The 22,509-nt window shown below is 39.6% G+C and overlaps 1 protein-coding gene across 4 annotated transcripts in view; it reads left to right on the forward strand.

Annotated features, from left to right (window-relative positions):
- The window catches only part of CARMIL1 (capping protein regulator and myosin 1 linker 1), a 200,513-nt gene that overhangs the window by 145,159 nt on the left and 32,845 nt on the right, over positions 1–22,509 (forward strand). For all 4 annotated transcript variants that reach the window (XM_082322077.1, XM_082322078.1, XM_082322080.1 and 1 more), the window contains exons 25-29: positions 697–825; positions 1,090–1,221; positions 6,561–6,736; positions 8,793–8,880; positions 11,856–12,005. In XM_082322077.1, coding sequence (XP_082178203.1) covers positions 697–825; positions 1,090–1,221; positions 6,561–6,736; positions 8,793–8,880; positions 11,856–12,005 — 675 coding nt within the window. The remainder of the gene's footprint in view (positions 1–696; positions 826–1,089; positions 1,222–6,560; positions 6,737–8,792; positions 8,881–11,855; positions 12,006–22,509) is intronic.

The following is a 22,509-nucleotide window of genomic DNA, read 5'->3' on the forward strand; positions in this document are numbered from 1 at the left end:
AGGCATTTTTATTGGTTTGTCTTGTAAGGATACAGATATACCACCTGCCCTGTATTTGCAGCACGTTGAATGAATTGTGTTGCAGATGCAGATTAACTTCAATTTATCCCACTGTGAAAGGTCTAATGGAAACTTCTGCTTTGGTAGTTAGAGTTCCCTTGCAACTAGGAATATTTACATTTTGAAGGAATACCCCAGAAGCCTTCACAATTGCATTTTGCTTAGACAGGAGAAGTCTCTGTCAGTGTTTGTTGAATGGATAGTGACAGAGCTTTCTTTTACTGTCCGAACTTCTTAATGGTTCAGGGACCTTAGGAGCTAAGTGTTGGATATATCACCAATATTTTCAGCATTAAACTTGCTTCAAAAAACAGAACAACACTTGAACTGGATAACTTGTTGGTTATTTGCAGTTATCCTGGAGGTAACTGTGGGGGAAATTCTCCAAAGCATTTATTTTTTTTAATGGTAAAGTTTTATTTATTTTTCCAATGTTTAGGTGTGTCTTTATGAGATATAATGCTTTCCTTTAGTAGCATTGATATACCTCCAAGCTCTGATCATGCATTTCCAGGTAGGTACATTGTCACTACAAATCTCATCACACTACTATTGATTTGCTACCTGGACTGAATTCGGTTTGCATTTGACCAACATTCTGATGTTTTATCTTTTCTATTTCTTCTGTTCAAGTAGATGATTGACAGAATATGTGTAAAAGTGCAAGATCATCTCAACTCTTTAAGAAACTGTGGTGTGGATGCTGTACAGGAAGATGTCAAATCTGCAGAACGACTTATGCGGGATGCTAAGAACTCCAAAACGGTAAGCCCTTCCCAGCATACTGGTAATACTGAGAGCAGTTCAGTGTGTGCTTGCAGCTTTTTCTCTTTTTTGGGAGTTAAAACAACAGTGTGTCACAAAAGAGTATTTTCTTCAGATAATCAGCTGTCAGTAGTATTTAAAGTGACAAAATAATTCTAATTTATAGAGACTTTGATTTATCAGAGAGATTTCCTCCTATTTGTCTGGATTTGAAGACAGGTAGTGATAAACCTACTTTCTGAAGATACTCTTTCTCTTTTACAGCTCTTACCAAATCTGTATCACCTTGGTGGAGCTTCTTGGGCAGGAGCAAATGGTTCACTCTCCAATCCAATCCAAGAGACACTTGAATCCATGGCTGGAGAAGTCACAAGGGTTGTGGATGAGCAACTTAAGGTCTGTGGGTAGATATGTTACCATCTTTCACATGCAGAAATAACTAAATCTGAGATCTTATGTTGCTAAATGCAAATGTGCCACTTTTTTTTCCCTCAGTATATTTGTATGTAAGCTATCTTTTCATTATTAGTTTCTTATAACTTTGTGCCTTATTATCTGGATACTTGCCTGGTTGGAATGAAAAAAAATGGCTTTAGTGTTTGCAGTGGGCAGAAGGAGCATATACTGTTTATTATCATCTTATTTTATCTTTTAGAGGGGGAAGACTTATCAATTGCTCCTTAGGCCCTTAATAAAGGCGTCTCTCAAGCACCCTAAAAAGTCTCATGCCCTAGAGAAAAGTACTCAGTAGTTAAAGTATCCCACTGGAGTGAAAGCTGCTTTTCTGGAGACTCCATTGCAGAATTTTTTTCCCAGTGACCACTTTTGAACCTGGTGTGGAATTTCCACTTTAACTGTTTGGTTTGGATAACTTGTATGTATTGAGAGTGCCTCAAGAATTAGTACAGGCACCTTTACAGGAAATCTTTTCACAAGTTGCCTGTCAAACCTCAGTTCTTGAAATAGACGTCATTGATCTTTAGATATTCTCATCTATGTGTTCAGCCAGCTCTTGCTCAGAAACTTCTACCTTCAATTAGGTTAGGTCTTACTGCATAATAAGCAAGGACGAGTCATCCATACAGCATGTGCGAAGGTAGCAGTGCAGGAAGAAGTCAAGGTGGGGAAACTTCAGCAACTGTTGGGATCTGTATGGAAGCTAATGAATTTAAGAATACAGTTCTGAGGCACTTCAGATCAACTTAAGTTTATGACTAAGCTACCTTGCCTGTGTTTTGCTATATTTAAACTTATCAAAGAATCTGAAAGTGAAGGTTGAACTTTCAGTTCAAACAACATGAAAATGCTTCGGTCAGTGAGAATATAATGAAGAAGAAGAATAATACCACATTACTAATTACTTTTTCGAAATTAAAAAGTTAATGAGGAGGAAAATGGTGCTGAATTTTCAGTATTTTCCTCCCTTTCCCTATTATATGAAATAAGGTGAAGATTCTCTATCACTTTTTTGATTTCTGCAGAGAGGAAAGTGAATTATCCACAAGATTCTTTCCAGTGTTGCTTCTCGGCTATTATTGGGACAGGAATAGTCAGGTCAGCCCTTTGTGCAGGGCTCATGCACTTAAAAAAGTCCTGTCCATTTTGGAGAGTCTTATAGCATGGGGGGGGGGGGGGGAAGCCTCTTCAGCATTTGGAATGTTATTTATAGTTCCTGGCATAAAATTGAGTTAATGGGTCTTCCATTTATGCTTTTACACATTTACAGCAAAAGGCACTTTAGCTCAACCATTCTAACTTTTACATTTACTTTTGATTTGTGTGGTGTTAAAGTGCCTTACAAGAAACTATAAAGTGATAATGCTCTTTGTATATTGTAACACTCGTTTTTATTAATTTTACACTCAAGGCTGAAAGGTTTTCCTTTAAGTTCTATGGTGGTGTACTTTGCGTGGAGGAGAAAAATGTTGAATATGGATTAGGATTTTTTTTTTTTTTTCCCCAGTTGTTTAGGTCAATTCAAAACATCATATGCAGTTTATTATTTGTACAGTCACATAAGTACAGTTCTTTTTGTAATTGTTGGGGGAAAAACATCCTATGTGCTGTAACTGGCGTTTTGGTTTTTAGCTTCCATAGCAACCAGAGCCTGATTCTAGAAAGAAGTGTTCGGAAATCAGGTAAAGTCAGTGAACCCTCTTCAGGCAAATAACATTTTTTTTTTTTTTTTTTTTTTTTTTTTTAACCTCAAAGAAGGGAGAATGGGGGAAAGGGAGAAGTTAGAATAAGGAAAAGCAACATCTTAGAGTGAGTTGAGTTGGCCAAAGGAGAAATTATAGCAAGGCCCTTGCATTTCTCTTCTCCTGCTTGTGTCACTGTGGACACATGGAACCCAGAGATGCTTTATTCGGTCGGCAAAGGCCCGAGGGAAAATTGTAGGCAAGACAAATGGTGCTTAGGCAAGAGAAGATTGTTTTGTAAGGACAGGAATGCTTGAACTATTCCTTCTAAATTCCATCCCAGTGCAAAGGGTTTGTTGGCTCCATCACCTGTTCCATTTTTTCATTAGATACCATCATCTTCCAGTCCTTTTACTCACTGTATCTTTCTCCTGAATGTTACGAGTCATTAATTGTGGGCAGGATTTCGTTATCCTCTTTCTGCACACCTGCTGACTGGCACTTGTGGCCTTGTGACTGAAATGTTTGCCCCTCCCCAGTCAATATTGGTAGCTGTGAGTTTCCATCACTGAAAGGTTTTGGGATGGAAGTGGGAGGCAGGGAAAGGTTTCTGTAAATATGATTATAGTCATGTGAAATCAACAGTTGAAATCCACCACTGAAGAAATTATGTTCAGTTGTGCGCTTCAAGAAGACATGCAAACTCTATTTAACTTTGAAATTGCACATTCTCTGAGTATTTTGAGTAAAAATTAATTTTGAAATTTTCAGGTAAGGTCTTTAGTCTTTCCTCCTACTTCCCACTGACACCTTTATGCAGAATTTCTTCACATGATCCATTTTGAAAGACCATGCTTAGACTGCAATTGTAATTCAACATAGCAACTCTTCATAACTTTTATGATTGTGATCCATTGGTAACTCTTGGGAGGCTGAGCGTGATTTTTCAAGGTAGACTACACAGTTCCACCAGTGAATAAATGCCATGGGAAAAAATGCATGTGTCAGAAATTCTCATTCGTAGTTTACCTGGATCAGTTGTCTTTACCATTGAAGTACTTCATCCTCCATGTGGATATGGCCACAGGGGCTTGAAAGGTTCTTCATTAGTGTTACAGCCCCAGAATCTGCTTGGGGATTGAAGGACAGAGTGCGGGAGGTGTCCTTAAAGTGCAGAGAGCTTGGGAGCCCAGAAACAAGCTCCATGTTAGCTATAACGGCAGTTGTACCTGTAAATCAAATGTACCTGTAAATCAAATGTTGTAAAGATCAGAGTTCCCTGTACACTGTGGCTGCTTCATGCTGCTGTGTTGTCCTTGTGAAAAATCAGTCAGTTAAGAGCTACAGACTGAAAGATGTTGCTTTGAATCATTAAAATTATTATGCAGTAATGGTGTTTTTGTTTCTTACTCAGTATCTACATATGAAAATTGCCAGTTATGGTAGGGCTATGCAAAGAGAAAAAAGCTTTGATAAGATGGAGTTCAGCCTGAGGTCACTTACCTGTGGAGTGAGATTGAGAAGAAAAAGGAAATTGGGAGAGTTTTCAAGGGGTGCAGTTCATTATTTTTGTACAGTTTAGAAGCACCTAGGTTAGAGCTAGGCTTACCTAGTATACCACTCCAATGAAACTATAATTTTATTTCTTTTTTTATTTGTAAGTACCTTTTTCTGTTTGGTTGTCAACTTCAGTCTTACTGGAGGTGACTTGGCCCGTTTCAGTAAACTGGGCTCTGTCCTGTTCCTCTCTTCTTTCCACCTTCCTTTGGATTTAAAAAACTGCTCAAAAGCCGCACACGACATGGCATATGTTGAAAAATCTGACATCTTCTCATAGTTGCTGCTTGTCCCACTTGTTTAGAGGGTTCAAAGTTGGGGGAAGTGGGTCTTGCACGTACACTGAAGCAGGAACCAAGGACAGTGTCTTTATGCTCCCTGCCACTTTGGAAGCACCGTAGCCCAAGGAGACCCCACGGTCACTGGAGTGCAGCAGCGTGACAGCTTCAGCATGCAGAGGGACCAGCTGCCAGAGAGAAACATCTCCTTACTGATCTTTTCTAAGTAGCACTTCATGCTGGGAATGGACACAGAGAATTTGTTTTCAGATCCTGTGCTGATGAGCCTTGACCTCTTGCAATCTCTGAAACAAGTTATTTGATGGGCAATTAATTAATGGTTGAACAGCCTTCTGAAGATACCTAAAATAGATTTCCTGAGTTGCTGGGGCTGGAGATGGAGTAAGGTGGATATAGGAGACAATTTGAACAAAGAACAATTTCCAGTCTTGTCAGAAAACACTGCTTGGTGTTTATAAATAAATCTGTTTTACTGTACACAGGGTACATATCAGCATGTAGATAAAACAGTATGAATTTAAAATTTAGTTTTCCAGATGACCAGCTGATTGTTTTAGACCTTCTGTGGACCTGCCTAACCTTTTTGGATATGAAAATTGAAAGCAATTAAAGGAAAGATGTTTCAGTGATATAGGGCACTAGTAGTGTTTCTATGTCTCATCCTGATCCCTGTGTGTGTACATTAGAGCTTTCCTGCACTTTTTGTGACACAAGTTCATACATGGATGATTATGTGAGGGACTGTGAGCCCTCACCTGCGCCTGTAGTGAGGGCTCTTTAGCCTTCTAGTCAGAGCTGGGATTTGTAAAAGAAACCAGTAGGTGATAAAACAGGATTTAAACCAGAATTACCTTTTCTCACAGGCACAGATAGGAGATAAATCTCATGTAATTGAAAGGGGCTTCATAACATAACTTCACAGCGCTGAGGTATATATGAAAGATTTTTCTAAGAGAAAGTCTAAGAGGGAAAAAGTTGACTTTATACCGTCAGCAGAAGAGACCTTATTTTAAGAAAAAGAAAGTTGAGGGGGTTGGGGAGGTTACAGGGTCCTGTTTCTGGAGTGTGTATGATTTTCTGTCCTGGTTTGGGGTTTTGATCAGTCATTAAAAAAGAATAAAAATTGTTGACTGCACCTAAGGTTCACTGTAGACTTCCATGTATGTATATTACATCCATATATTAAAGGTTTGTATGCCCACTGCAAATCATACTTGTAGCTATGTCTTAATAATTGGTTAGTGTATTCCAGCCCTGCACAGGATGCCAAGTTCTCATGAGTCTCCTTTCTTCATATACTGACACCTCTTACACATTGGCAGGTCTGGAGCATCGATGAAAACTGCTGATTCAGGGCACAGGTTAGAGCGAAGGTAGCTGCAGCAGAGCATCCACAGCTTCTGCAGCATGCAGAGGCAGCAGTGGTGGGTGCACAAGGGAAGCTAATTTATTGTTCTGACAGTTAAACACACAGAAATGTAAATGTTTCATATTTGAAAAGGCAAACAAGTACAGTTGTAGGCCATTTTCAAAACAAGTATATTGTTCCTTCTTAGCTTTATTTTGTAAAATGCCTTTTATATGGCAGCTGGATCGCAAAATGGATTGAAAATTAGGAAGAAAAATTGTAAAAATTACACGTCTAAAAGTATCATAGTGCTATGCACCAGAATAATGCTGTGATCTTCCAGCTAATGAAAATCTCAATACCTGATGTTAGCTTTTGCTTACTGTGCTGCAGACGCTCCTTGAGTCTATGGTGGATGCAGCGGAAAACCTTTGCCCGAATGTAATGAAGAAAGCTCGCATCCGTGAAGACCTGATTGAGGCTAGCACTGAGAAGATTTCCATCCCACGCACTTTTGTGAAAAATGTCCTCTTGGAGCAATCTGGAATTGATATCCTCAATAAAATCAGGTACTTTAAAAGACTAATCTAACAAAATTGGCTATAGAATTTGGATTTTTGGGCTGTGTGTATGTGTGTTTGTGTAGCAGAAGGTTTTTGGAATGCTTTTGTGACTCACAAGAAACTATACTAAGGCATTCAAAGAGCAGGTAATTGTCCTACAGGTGTGGGAACTTAGTGAACTTAGTTCAGGAGATTCAAATATTTGGAATCTCCAGGGATGTTAGCTTGATCATTAATGCATGTGCTTCTCTTTTATTTTGTAAAAGTTTTGGTTTATGGTACACAAATAACATTTTCATGACTGATACTTTTTTTTAAACCTATTTCTGTTCTCGGGTAACACTGAAATACTGGAATAGAAGGAAATTGCACTTACTTGCTTTGAGTGTTAACAGTGCTTTGTCTGTTGCTGCATTTGGTTTTGTCCTGTAGCTGTAGCAATCACTTTAAAACTTTTTGTTTGTGTGGGAGTTGTGCAGAGAGAAACACTTAAAAAATGGAAACTTGGATATTCAAACCACAAACCTGGAGCAGAAACAGTTACCCTAAACAACTCTTAGTTTTCTCTTTAAAAAAAAAGGGGAAAAAAAAAGAGGCTTTTACCTGACCTTTTACTGCATCTTGTTTTTAATATTAAATACATACCAGAGAATATATTTATGCAGTATCATGTGGTTGACCTGTACTTAAACCTTTGCAGTTGCCATCATTTGACGAAGGAATCCTTTCTGCTTGATGGAAAAGCATGTCATTTTGCATTGTGATGCTAATATCTTTGCAGAAGAAGAAAACAGCAAGACTTAGAAATCAGTTTTGCAGAGTGCAGCAAAATTGGCAGGAAAAGGTGATAAAGACTTTAGCTATGCCTTCAGAGTGTTTAAAATGGTTCAGGGAGTGAATTTCCTTCACTTCAGTCCTATCAAACAAATCTTGACCCTGAGACAAAAATAGTGCCCCTTCCACCTGTAGAAGCTGCAACTGCCAGTGGGATGAGGGTGCCACACTGTCACCCTTCCTGCCTTATATTATTTGAAATTAATATGTAGGTAACTGAAGGAAATCCCTTCACTCTTATTCTCTTCCCACCATGGCTTGGCCACCATTCTACCTCTCTGTGAATTACATTGCCTTTCCAAGGAGTTTCTTACCTTTTTCCCCAGGCTTTCTGCACCAGTAGTGTTAGCCCCAGGTAGAAATAGCTTTGTTAATCCAATGCAGCTCAGTCCACACATAAAAACCTTAAACCAAAATCGTGCGCCTTGCTGGCAAGTGTCAGTTGAAGCAGTTGGCCTTGAAACTGTAGAGGCAGGAGAGATGGAGCTTCGGGCTGCAACTCAGGCATACGTGCTTGTCGGCTGCAAATCAGCTGCCCTCCACAGCCTGAGCCTTTTGTACTGTGGCCAAAGACAGGACTCCAAGGGAGCAATTCAAGGTGCCCATTTCCTTGATAGAAGTTACCAGTGAACCTCAATTCAGTGTACGGGGTGTGTTGGTGTTCCACGTACATCTGTGTGATGGGAATGGCTGACATGAGACAGAAAAGAAAAAAGTTACCTAGAGCAAAAGGAGGAAGCAAAGTTGTGATGGCAAAGACTGGAGAACCAGTATTGTACAGTTGTCCTTCAACTGGCAGACAAACACAAAAAGGAGTTGAGGAAATGAGTGGATTGTAGTTGTTCAGTGTAGTAGTGTTAAACAGGCAGCACGGTCCTAATCCCATTCATGTGAGGTTTGTGTTTCTCTTGACTTCAGTGGCAGAGTGTTCCTCGCTGAGTTTCATATGTGGTTTTTATTCAGGTCTCTTACCCAGATGTTTTCATTTCAGCTCTTAGAAAAATGTTAGAAGCAGGTTAAATATGGTACAGAGGCTCTTGTGTTTATTGTGTGATTCATGAGTTTATTTCTGAAACCTGCAGTCGTGTATCCTGACACCCTCTAATGTTTTACTTCAAATAAAGTGACAGCACTGTGGATAATAGTCGCACTGTTGAACGTGTAATAAAGACAAAATTCTCCTGCGTGAATTAAAAATTTCTCTGTCTCGTTTTTAATCCTCACACAGTGAAGTAAAGCTGACAGTGGCTTCTTTCCTGTCTGACCGAGTTGTAGATGAAATCCTGGATGCACTTTCCCATTGCCATCACAAACTGGTGAGTATTTGCATGGTTGATATCTGAATATGCTGGTTATCTCAACAATGCCATTTACATTCGTAACTTGCTCGGTTTCTCCCTAGCACAGCTCTATTTTTAAATTGGTCTTATTTTCATTGGCATCACTGACCTAATGTGAAGTACGATCATGTGACTCTTGCCTCTGCTTTAAGGAAGATACAACCTTGGAAGAGGCTGCATTATATATTTGTCCTATTATCTTCTGCACTTTAGTCAGATCTAAAACTAGAAATGCCATCAGGATGCAACATTGAGTCATTAGTTAAGAACAATGCCAGTACTTGTCCTGGTGAGACGATAAGGGTTGGTTGCTCGTGAAATGAGAGATAACATTTCATTCTTTAGAGGAGGGACTGCTGAGACCTTGCTCCCTGAATGAGTACATCTAGAGGCTATCGCAGAAATGTAGGTATCAAGTTTGAAAAGAAAAGAGTAGAAACATAGGAAAGGAAATGCTGTTTGTTATTTGAAGGTGCTGAGCTCTCAGGAGGCACAGTTACTTATTATAAAGCTACTTGCTTCATCAAGAGTAGAAGAAATAGACAACTGTGTATCCGCAGAAAAACATTTTTATTTTTAATGCAATGGGCCTCTGTAAGGAGAATCCAGTACTGTTTTTTTAAAGAAGCCAGTGGGTGGTCACTCTCCTGATTGAAATTGCTCTTCATTTCTAATTGAAATTTCTTTGGCTTCAGCTTGCAGTCATGAATTTTTTCAGATGCTTTTCCCCACAAGATAAGGGAAGTATATATATTTCATTTCATTTCCTCTCTATGAAAGTCCTCATACACAGAATATAATTCTTCCCCCCCTCTTTTTTTTTTTTTTCTCTCTCTATCTCTCTTTTTTTTTTTTTTTTTTTTTTTTTAAATAAATTAAAAGACTGGGTTATTTGTGGGTGTGTCTTCATGATACAGAGCAGCATTGTGTAAAGATACAACCTCTGGTCTCAGGAGCTATGCAGCAGCATCAGCCTGCTGTGTGAGTGGCCACGTTAATTAGCTCCAGTTGGTCCTGGAGCAGGCTCAGCTGGCATGAGCAGCGGGCCGTCTCTGTCCAGTGGTATTGCACAACTTGGACATATCCTGACTCTTGCACAGTAAGTCATTTTCTCCAGCCTTTGAGTCACTTCAGTAACAATCCTCTGCACTTTCTCCAGCTGTGTTTTAAAAGCCTCTTTTAAAATTATAGTCCCCGGAACCAGACAGACTATTCCAGTGTTTTAACCAACACTGTATATAGGAGTGAAATTGTTTTTTTCCTGATATTCTTTATTGCTCGTATTTACATAGCCAAGGAGATAAGAATTCCTTTCTTTTGTCAGAGTTTCAGTGGTAGCTCATTTTCAGGACTGGGTTTGCTAGATGTCCCTCCCAGTGCTGGCTTCTTGACACTTGCTGTTTTTCAGGATTGTGTCCATAGCTAATTGCCAGTGCTCTTAGCTCCTAAGGAATGATTGTCTGTACATTTGATTTGAATTGATTTATGTTGTGATCCATTTTGGCCTGTGTTAGTAACATGTCCCTTTCACTGTTTAATTCTGCTATGTTTCTGTTAGCTGCAGATTATTTCAGATAGTATAGAACTGATGAAAACAATGAAGAATACAGATTTCAAAAATGCTGGTAGAGGAACTCCTGTCTAATTTGTCAGTGTTAATCTTCAACTGACAGCTGCAATCTGAGAGCTGGCAGCTAGCTCTTAATACAGCAAAGCTTAAATGCACTGATACAGTTCTGTGCCAGCTCCTTAAATTGGAGTGTCATGTACTACTAATTCAGCCACCTACAAATGTCTGTGTATGTTGCATTGACACAGTAGTGTTTCAGGCAAATTTGAAAAATAAACCTTGTTTGACAAGACCCAAGTTTGCCTAATGTGATGATGATTAGCATTAATTATTATTCTCGCCATTTTAGCATGATTAAAGATAAATCCATAACAGCTCTCCAGTTGTTTTTCCTGAGTAGACACTAGACTAAGTGAGCTATAATTGACTCAGCTCATCTGTTTACCCTGCTTGATGGTTAACAAAACTATAATCCACTGGTTGTCCAAAGTCATGCTGATGTTAAGCAGTGGACTACAGCTCTCCCTAGCTGCCTCTATGAAGGCTTCTGTGACTAAGCTGATCTTCAAATGCTTGCTTTTAACAGATGTTATTTAATATTCTCTTTAGTTACCAACAGAACTAGAAAATATTTCATTTTCCTGACAACATGAACCCACTCTATTCCAAGTACAATCCAGGGTGGTTTATGTAACATTCTCTGTGTTCTTAGTAACAGTTTTTGCTATGCAGGTCTAAAAATGGATTTTATTATTGTTAGAGTTTTTCCTTCCTAATAATTTAAAAAAATATTTCTTATCCCATAGATCTATCAATGATGAATTTTTTTTCTCTTTACGATAACCCCTACCTATTTCTTCAATGAAACAGAACTGAGGTATTTAACAAAGCTGTGCTGTTTTTTGAATAAGAGGTGATAACATTTTGGCCATCTAATAATTCTGAAAACTGTATTAGCTGAAATTGTACATGTCTTTGTGTTATTTAATTTAAAAAAAAGGGTCGAGGATGAAGCTTCTCTTCCACGCCTTCATCTTCTTTATAATAAAGAGAGGACAAATGCTGAAGAAGCCCCATAATACTATTATAAGTCAAAAGTAGGATGGCTTTTTAACTGACCTTTTTCCTTTTCTTTTTTCCTGTTAGACGTTCTCCCTTCCTTCTTACAATGTGTGATGGAAGGGGTTTTCCATCAAAAAAGGGGGGGGGGATGACACTAAACAAACCCTGTGTGAAGATTAACACACACAACTGAGCTTTGCTTTTGTAATTGGTCTTCTAGGATCTATGATCACTTAAGTTCTGTAAGCTTTCTGGTTCGGCTTGGTTTGCCTTTTTCAACAGTTGATTGATGTGTTCCTGCCTTTATCCTTGCCTCCAGGCTGACCATTTGACCAGACGCGGTAAACCACTTCCACAGCAGGAATCACTGGAAATTGAGTTAGCTGAAGAAAAACCGACTAAACGCTCTGTCATCACGGTTGAGGAGTTGACAGAGATAGAACGTTTGGAGGATCTGGACACTTGTATGGTAAGACACATTCCTCAGCCCATTTGGTTAAGCACGCAAACACCTGGAAGAAGGATGTTTTTCAAAATGTCATTTGGCAATTTCATGCTATCAGGAAACTGAGGTTAGGAATTGGCTTCTAGAAAAATAAATGTTAGCTTGTGAACATTTTATCTGAGTTGCATATTGCTGTTCAGCAAAGGAAAAGCTTCTCCCTTTTTTTCACTTCTCCTTTCCTGGTACCTATTCAAAGGCCTTTCCCTTGCATACATTGCTACAATCAAGCTAATACAATAAACGTCTCTTCCACTGGCCGCAGTTTCACAGAGGCTCAGTTGCAGTAACAAATTGGACGACACTATCCTTTGACAACATGCTGCTTTCTTCCTTTGTCTTCATTCTACTTGGCATGGATTCCTCTGAGCCATGACAAAAAATGCTTCTGCCTGGAACTTATATTATTGACCATGAACAGAAGTTGATTTTTTTAAAATTAGCTTTTGAATGTATGGAAGAATTCTTAGAACCTTGAGACTGGGATGCAAGTGATCCTAGAGGGCAAGCTGTTCAAAAGTAATAGACTTAGGAGTGTGAGACTGAATAAAAATGCTGAGCATAAATCACTGAGTTGCGTTATAAAATCCCATGTGTGACTTTAATTATAAAGATGGCTCCGTGCCATATCATGATTCTTTACGAGATGTAAATCCACAGAATTACAAATAAATGGGTTGCTAATTGTTTTCAACCTCCAATCCCCCTCCGCCCAGCTCAGTCTGTTGAGGAACTCTACTGCGGACAGGAACTTCAGGGAGCGCTTCTCTATACAACTTAGTCTAATAGGTGGTCACTGCTGCAAGGGATGGGCTTTCTCCTCTGCCCTCCTGCCTGGCTCCTTGGCCATGTGCTTTCATGGGAAGCTAAACTGGCAGAAAAATGGATTGCATTTTTTTATAGAAGAAGTTTTGTTGATTCAGCTCCCTGAACAGACTTACTGCAGAGTCAGACAAGTACAGCTGAAGAGAAGGAGCAGCAGGGTTGCTCCTTTCTGCAGCAGCTATCTGTTGGTCTCGCTTAGCTATAAAACAAATGCACACTTCACTGGAAATATCAGCTTAAAATAGTTCTCTCTCCCTTCCAAATCTCCTTCTTCACCAAGATTTTGCAATATTTGTCTGAACATCACAAATCCCTGTGAGGCATGTGGTGTTGATGGCATAATCTGGCTCATCACTGGTACTATCAAGTTCCAGAAGCCTTCTGTAGCCAACATTCAGTAATCATTCTGAGCCCTAAATCCTATGGGAGAGAGACATCCCAGTACAATATATGACATCTGAACCCTGTACCTGCGAGTTAGTTTTTGCATGCTGGCTTCGTACATAGCAAAATAAGCTAAGCGCTCATTTTGACACGCCACCCTCCCCCCTTTGAATTTATTCTTGCAGCCTGTTAAGAATAATAATACTGGAAGTTTAAAAAATAGCTCCTGTCTTTATCTCATATCACCATGGTTATATGAAAGGATCATATCACTGTGCTGTTATCTTTCACTTTGGTCATATTAAAATAATGGAAATGTGATGATGCTTACACTCTTTAAAAGATGCATTAGATGCTAACTGTACTTATCTTCAGAAGTGTTTATATCTCTCTTCATTCTCTTCATTCACCCTCATCTTGCACAGAGATTCAAATACCTGTGTGACCCAGATTCTCATCAATATCTATTTCTGAAAAGAATGAAGCATCAAATAAACACGAGGCAGTAATCTTAGTGCTAAAGAATCCATTTATTAAAAACTGTAATGCATTTTTAAGAGCTGCTTTTTGCATCCTGGGTGCAAGTGATATTGGTTGCTGTTGTAAAAATATATGGATAAATAGATAGCCTCAAGAGGCTGAGTAATACAGGGATTTTTACTGAGCTAGTGTTCTTACTGAGTTTTTTGCAACTAAAAGCATCTTAAGAATGGATTTCTTGCATCTTCTGGGTGGAGTTAGTAACTTCAAAGATAGCACTTTCCAAGTGATGTGTTTTAGCTATGGGAAAATCCTATGGATTTCAGATACTGTCTTGGAAGAATTAACCTGATTTATGGCAGCTTTTAAGTGTCATACAGATATTTGCATGGAAATGAGGAACCTTCTGAAAGGGGCATCAGCGAACAATGAGCTGGTCAGTGCAGGAAACAGATATGTTGCTGAAAGATTTTACTAGAAGGAGAAGCGTATGGTTCTATGAACTATAATGATGAACTTAATTTCCTTTGATTATTTTTAGTCTTAAATGAGAAATAGCTATTTAGATCCCACTTCCAAAATGGCATTAGTCCAGAACACTGCCTTGTTTGGCCATTGGAAATCCCTAAGCATTACAAAGTGTGATGATAAAACAGATCTTAGCCTTGTGAGTAGATGATGCACCTGGCTGAGTAGTCTGCAACCCTCAAACCTGAAACCTTGAATTGCAGGTTGGTGTTGTGCATGTTTGGGAGCCTAATCTCCTATTGCCAAAAGAATATGGAACGTGGGATGAAGTTGATCATGTTGCTGGGATGCCAGGAAAAACTCACCTGTTCTAAGCCCTGTCTATCAGTTTGCTCCAGCTAGCTGCCAAGATGTCTGGGGAAGAAGAGATTTTGGTCGTATAGGAGAGGTACTGAGCTTGGACCACCATTTTGGGGGAGCTGGTTTTTTTCCATTTGCAAAACTGGATTCATTTTGCAAACCCATTATCTTCAGCAAGCCTGTTCTCTTCATTCTTGTTTTCTTCAGCAAGCCTTTTGAGGATCACTATTCTGCCTGAGGCAATGTATACAACAGTGTGTTGTTATTCACCAGCCTCCCTTGAAGCTGTATTTGAACGATTTGGGGAAAAACCGTATCCAGGTTCAGTTTTGACTCTATGGCTACAGGTAGATTACATAGCACTGAAGCTCGGTGAATGACTATGAATGAAGTAGATGTATTTGTAATAAAATGCTTATGAGCTATTTGTTCTTATATGCGGATTGAAAGTGGAAGACGTGGAGGTTTGTTTATAGAGCTCGGACTGGCAGCATAAGGATCTGAAACCTCCAGTGCTGGTGACAGAGCAAACAAACAGGCCCTGGTGTGTTTCACAGCCTGCCCACCGATTCTCAAGCAAGGTGTAGCGTGGCTGTGGCTGTGAGGATTTCCCTGCCAGAGTAGAGGGTTGCCATCCATCCACTTGGAAGTTTGATATGTATAAACAACACAGACAAGACAGAATGACGTGTCACAAACAGGCCCATGAAATGCACCACTGAAAAATAGACTTTTAAACGTTATTTCTAGTATTTTTTGTTGTAGGAGTTAGGACTTACCAAATACCAAACTGTGCAGTTAAAACTCATTCGCTTCAACTTAGGATATGATTCTCATCCAGCCTTTAACAGTGGCCTGGGAGCCCATAATATGAAAGATTTGTCAGTCATAGCAGAATTTGCTAGTCTGTTAAATGAGTTCTGAAGAATGCTGGGAGTGATTGAGTGGTTCAGCGTAGGATGCAATAGCTGGAACGTTATGGACCCAAGAGTTTCTGATCTCCCTAAGCTGCAGTACAGTAAATTAATGCTTCCCTAATCTACACCTGTCTTAGTTGTCTATGTTTAATTAGAGCTGCGTTGATCGTAATAAGTCGTTAGATAAAAGTTGCATGCAAGTAAGATGGAAAGAAAAATCTTTATGCAGAAAATTACTTACTGTTCTCAGATTAAAGGAAAAAACATGGCCTGCTTTCCAGAGCTTAGACTCAATCATGAATTAACTTCATAAAATAGTACGGTTTCTCTAAATTTTTCTGTGTGTATATGATGAGAGTGACACATTTTAAACTCATGCATGCATTTGAAAACTAACTTTAAGGCACCCTTTTTTACTGAGACTATCATGTATCTTGGTATGTGGAATTGTGTAGGTAGATAATAAGTGATTGATTTTGCGTAATGCTTCTAGTTGTACTTTATTCTTTCATAACCTTTAGTTCTTTGCAGAAGTAAGAGATATTCAATAGTGCTCAATTCCCCACCAAAAGGTAATGGAGCATCTTTGTTAGATTGTGTTTAACAATTATGTTCTAAAGCTTTTTGTTCTTTTTCTCTTGTTTAGCTATTCGAATGTTAGTTTGGCTTCCAGAATACTAAAAGGAGATCAGCAGAGTTGAGCCTCTATTTAAAGAAAAGTTTTGAGAGAAATAGCTTTTTAATAGAAATCCATGTACTCATTGTCTTTAAAATATCCATTTCAGCAATATAATTTTATTACTATAGGTAATAACAAGCATACAGCCGGGATAAGTATTGTTTTTAGAACAAAGCAGAGGTTATTTGCATTATGAAGAGGTATGGTAGGAAATTGTTTGAAACACGTAAAGGAACTGTAGGTTGTAATACACAAGTCTGCTTATAAATCTTATTTAAAGCATTTCAGTGTAAGATTGAAGTGCTTGGATGGTAAATTATGTGTTTGCAAAAATGCTTGTAGCTAATAGAAAAGGACTGCCTGTAATGAATGTTGAATCTTGGCCATTTCTTATCTATTTCTAATTTTAACCATTGAGATGGTTCTATGACTTCAATGGAGGAAAGTTTTAAAAAAAAAAATCCCATGAGCAATATATTAATGTTTTAGTCTTTATTGAACAATAGATTTCACCTGTACAGTAGAGACGAAAATTTGCAGAAGTAGCAGAACATTTGTAGATTGGTGGTGTATGTTTTTTTCCTGGGAATGTACTCACTAGCCATTGTCAAAGATTTAGCAGATTAGTCCAGTATCCAGGTGAAGACTTATGAACCCATGGGTTCTGAAAGACAAGGATTGTATGGACCTCAGTGTTTTCAGAGAAAAGGGAGAAATTGCACTCACCACATCAGTATTAAATTCATTTTTAAACAAAGAAAACTCATAAAGCACCACCTGAAAGCTTTTTTTCTCCCCACCCCCTCATCCAAAGCAAATTAGAATTAAAACAACAGAAGCCCCTTGTTGCTTTCACTGGAGGAAGGAGAAAATCATTGTACAGACTCTTGTACCTGTGGACTGATAACTATAGGAAGAAAAATTAAAGTAGTGATTCTCTGGTATGCCCGGACATCCTACCACATCTGATTCTTGTTGCTGTCTGTTTACCTGCAGCAGAATTGTCTCAGTCATAGACAGTCAGCTTTTTGGATGAAAGACTGAACACTTACTGCAATAAAACCCCAGTTCCTGTTGGACTCCGCATGTTCTCCTGTGCTGTAAAGCTCTAGCTCTGCGACGGGCTTAATCCAGCAAAAATCATTGTTCTTGCTGAAAAGAGCATTTCCACTTTCCCCTGTACACAGCTCGCTCTTTCCTGCCCACACCCTCATGCTTCTACTGGTGCTCACACAGCCTCGCTACAAACTGGGTGTGGGAATTGATTCAGCTGAAAATTAAGCTTTTTACGGAGGATTTCTTTCCCAGGTTAGTTTACAGGCTGACTAGTCCTCTGGTTGAGTTCACAAAACAAATCCTGAGCGGCAGGAACAAGCAGGCAGGGATGAGGGCAAAGGCAGCAGCCTGGATGAATGCCGGATTAAATTGATTGTGACACTTGAGTTTCTCTCTTGTATGCATTAGCAGAAATGGGCCTTTGATGTGTAGTAAATACAGCACTCTGTGGGAAGCTAGGAATTGGCATTATGGTATGCAAGAATATTCTTGGCTTCTGAAAAGGCTCCATCACAGGCATGCGAGAAAATCTACTTCAGTGGGAGTCCAGTAATATTTCTGACTCACGCCGAACTAGGACAGTTTATGAAAACATCACCAGGAGGGGCAGAGCACAGTGGCGGCGTGCTCCCTAAGCCCTTCCCTACACACGCGGTGCAATGGCCGAGAAAGTACGAGACAAAGGGAGCCGGCGTGATAATTTTGCAGAACCTATGAATATCTTGTTTATTTGCAAGTTGTGTGTTTATATGTTAGCCTCACCATTAGTATTATGATTACATTAATTTTAATTGTAAATATTTGTTACCTATCTTTTCCTGGGTTCCTTGGTATATAGTTTTGCAGCATCCTCACTGACCTTAGAGGTCCTTACCCGTGTTTATTTGATGCCTGTTACATGTATAGACTACAGTCTCTTGCGGCTCATGAGGGGTTATGTGATCCCAGCTGAAACACTTCAAATGGCTTCCATTGTCTTTTTCTTGGTCTCTGAGTGGAAGGAGGTGATGGATAATTCCTATATAGTATGTTTTTCTTAAACCAATTGACATTTCTTAGAGTTCAAAGCTGTTTCTCATAATCTAGGGTACGTTATTGGCACAGTATGAAGTAAATGAAGAATGTGATAAACTGCTTCTCGTAACAGCACTGCATGCTTGGTTAAGAAAAAAAGTAAAATTGGAGACTGTTTTCTGCTTAGGTTAAAACAAGAATTGTGAAGTGCAGCTGCTGGGTATTGTTTGTATGGTGGCACTTCTGTATCAGGAGCTTGTCTTCCCATAATACCGATGCTTTATTTTGCCTTAGTAGACTCAGATTGGTATTGGGGGTGGAGGGGAGGGTGTGTAGTTACGTCCTTTGTGGCAGTAGTTGTCTTACTGATACTGAGTTTCCATCATTTTCTTTCGCCTGTCATGAAAAAGCCAGATTGAAAGGAGAGTTCAGTAACAAAGCAGTGAAACACTGGTCTTGGGAGTTTAACTTCCTTGCAGTGGTTTTAAGAGGGAGATAAATACTAAGAAGGTCTTGAACATGTAGCTATGCAGTCTATAGGTAGTGCCAGCCCCGGCTGCTCAGTCCCACCATTCGCCACTCTGCTGGCAAGAATTTGAATGCCCAGGCTGCAGGCAGAGTCGTCTCAGCAGGCACCAGCTAGCTGTGGCAGGCTGTAGCCTGCTAGTGGACACCCATCCACCACTTGGTGAGAGAGGTGACTATATCCCTACCTGGGTTCGCTTGCCCTGCCAGCCAGCGCTCGCCCATACGGCCAGCAGCAGGGATCACCCAAGCACTCACTTACCTGCTTCAGGTAAAGTTAACAGGTTATGAGGACAAAGCTCCTTTGCAGAGGCTGGATCAGGGGGCACTTGTGTGATCCCTTTTGCCAGCGGAGCTGTGGAGTCAGTTGATGTTCAGCACAAATAGATAGAGAATTCATCTTTCCACAGCCTCTGTTTATAAGAACCTGCTTGTTATTTCCCATGGCAGATTAGCAAGAGCTCCTTTGGAGGAGTACTTGCCAAAATCTAGACTCTGTAACCTTTGGCAGAGGGACAACAGCAAACAGCATGAGAATAACCTCAGTGCTGTCTCTGTAGCACACATCTGCTTGCAGCCATAAAGCTTCTTGATTCAATTAATATCTGGCAAGTTGACCTTCTCAAGTGGTTGAGGCGTTTTCTGTATAGGTTGCATGGTCCTTTCTACTGCTTTTTGATTCTTCCAGCGTCTCAAATAAATAACTTGGCACAAGTTACTTATCTGTGTTGTATGGGGGAGTCTTGTTTACCCTGAAATCTGGAGAGCCTACTGAAAATAGCACATGCATGAGCCAGTCTCACTGACAGTGCTTCATGGTGTCGCTTCACCCAGAAGAACAGGAGGCTTGCAATTTTTTGCTCTACAAAATTGATGCCTCATATTGCAGTGATAAAGAATAGTTGCTCACACGAAGAGGGGGAAGGAAGTCTGTGTTGGGGCAGGCAGTTATAGAGTACCGTTAGATTTTGCTGTATTTTGTCAAGGAAAAGGAGGTTAGGATAAGCTGGGTTACTGGCATAAAAATTTATAAATAAATAAATAAATAAAAAATCAAGAGTACATAGGGCCAAAAAGCTAGAAGACATCTTCTGAGTTAGCAAATCTCATCTCTGCTATCACTGACAACTGCATCACACAGTCATATTCATAAATTTACCAGGCTTCCTCTCAAAACATCTCTCTCTCAGACTAGAGGAGAACTTAGAGGTAAATATATTCTTTCTTCTGATGTTATTCAGGTCAACTAAAGCCTCATGGCAAAGTGGTGGGTGTATCTCTGCAGTAAGATCTTACGAGTAAAGATCAAATTACTGTGAATTTTTGAGGTCAGTAGTGACAGGATTGCAATACTGATCTGAAACCAAAAGAACTTAAACTGGTGAAAAGAACCTTCAAGTTAGCAGATGTTAAAGAAAACTAAAAGGAATGAGCAGGATAGAAAGACAAAGTGATTGAAAAGTCAGGGTAGTTTCATTCAAAGTTTATCAGAACTTTTTATTTTACATTTTAGCTGTGGATCATTTCCAATACCATGGTATTTAGATATTCCAGGGGAACCTTGTGTTCACACTCTCTGAGAAACTGCAGAATCCAGGGCCTTGTTGCCAGCCAGCACTTAATTCCGTGCTGGCGGGTGAGCAGTCCTGCTTTGCAGGGTAGGCATCTTCCTCTTCTTTCATGGTGCTTCTGCCCTTCCTAGGCTCATGTGCTGCCCCGTGACTGTCTGACCAAGCAGCTTTATGTAAATCATGTATCACACTTGGCTGCTGGCACTCCATAGACCAGCCTTTGAGTTTTGCCATCCTCTCTTGGATAATTATGATTGACCTTTCCTATCAGTTTGTTTTAGAGAAGAAATTCAAATACTCAAGTATTTCTGTTTCCCATACAGGGTCTTAGAGTATTTGCTAGTTGCCTGTCAAGATATCTCCTGTTTTTAACAGGGAGATATCTTGATATAGTAGTTCCTGACAGGACTTAAAATTCAGGAGGTTGGTTTGGTTTTGTTTGGCTTTTTAATATTTAAGTTCACAAAGTATATCTCGAAGTGTCTGAGGGGTATAAAGATTTACTGTGCATGCTGGAAAGATGTCTGAAACAAACTTCATTGAGAAAAGAGTAGCAGCTCAAGTATGCCTGGATTTTCAAGTGTAAAAGTTCCCATCATAATTCTGAGCAGAGAGGCTACTAGTCCACTTCCCCGTCCAGGGTAAACTGTATCTGATTCACTGTGATGAGTCTCCCTGTAGCGTTTCTCCTTTGAAATGTCACTGCTTCAGCATAAGCCATGCATCATCTGCCCCCAAAGGGTCTAACGATGGTAGGAAGATGACTGATGGTTTTTGCCTGGATGACTACTTATCCTTTTGGTAGCTGTTCACTTCAGGTTGTCGGAAGGAAGGAGAGATGCAGAAGTTGTGTTTGTTCCCAGTCCTGGGAAGCTGTTGGGCAGGCAGATACGACAGCTCCCGTTCATAAAATCGTGGAAAGGTTTGGGTTGGAAGGGACCTTTAAAGATCATCTAGTCCACCCCCCTGCCATGGGCAGGGACATCTTTTGCTAGATCAGGTTGCTCAAAGCCCCCTCCCACCTGACTTTGAACACTTCCATTCAGGAGTACCTTGCCTCAAACTTGCTTTAATGATGTTATTTCCCCGGGGCGCCTGGTACATATGGCGGCTGTCTTTAAAGAATTGCCTAAGAGTATCTTAAACGGCTGCCCACCTCTCCATATTTGCTGAGTTTAAGAGCTTTTTCTTCTTACTATATGGAAGTTGAGGTCACGAACAAAGTAATTTTGGCATCAGCGTTTGCCAGCTGAAGGTAATGAACAACCACAAGCAAGCAGGTTGTGGTGGCTTAAAGAGATAGTTTGTGCCATCTGACCTGCAGCAGCTCTCTGTTCTACACTTAGTTTTTAACTAAAATAAATTAGTTGGAACCATCCTCTTTGTTCATCTTAAAGCCCAGCTGCTGTAGAAGATGCTGCTAGCTTCTTCATGACCAAGTAGAAAACAGAACTGATGATACGGAGAATTGCTTTTTCCTTGCAGGTGGTAGTTACAGGCAGAGTTCCTTGCAGGATACTCATTCAGAACATGAAAAAAATGATTCAGTTTAATAGCTCTAGGAACTGCTCAGTTTAATTCATGTTTTTGTACTCTTCATAATAAAAGCTTTGCATATTTATATGCAGGACTGTTTATTAGCAGGAATTTTACATGACTTGAAAGATGCAAGTGCAGAATTATTAATTAAAAGAATATTTTGAAATACTTTGTGAAATATCACAGAGTACATGAGCCACATCTCAGCAAGTAGAAAAGCAAAGGTTTCTTGGCTAGTAAAATGAAACAAGCTCAAGGGCAAATCTATTGAGCTTATCTTAGTGCAGTACTACTCCTTTTCTTTCAGAAAATGTTGCTGTACAAAGTAACTCTAAAGGTCAGGCTGGTTTAGCTGAGACTAATTGAATTAATTCTGAACCACAGCTCGTTCTTTAGAAATTCAACTCTTGAGGAAGGGAAGGAAATAAACAAACATACTCCTTAAATTCACCTATGGATTATTTGTATGCCATATTTATTTACAATATCTATATTTATATATAGTACTTCCATATAGAGGACAGAACTCTGAAATATAAGGTCAGGACTAGATCCTCTGCTGGTGTCAAAATGCATAGCGGCTACATTCAGGACATCTGTATCAACAAACAGCAGCCTATCACAGCTTGGCCTTGGTTTCTAAACGATGTGTT

Source organism: Platalea leucorodia, assembly GCF_965183815.1.
Source record: "Platalea leucorodia genome assembly, chromosome: 1".
NCBI classification, from domain to species: Eukaryota; Metazoa; Chordata; class Aves; order Pelecaniformes; family Threskiornithidae; genus Platalea; species Platalea leucorodia.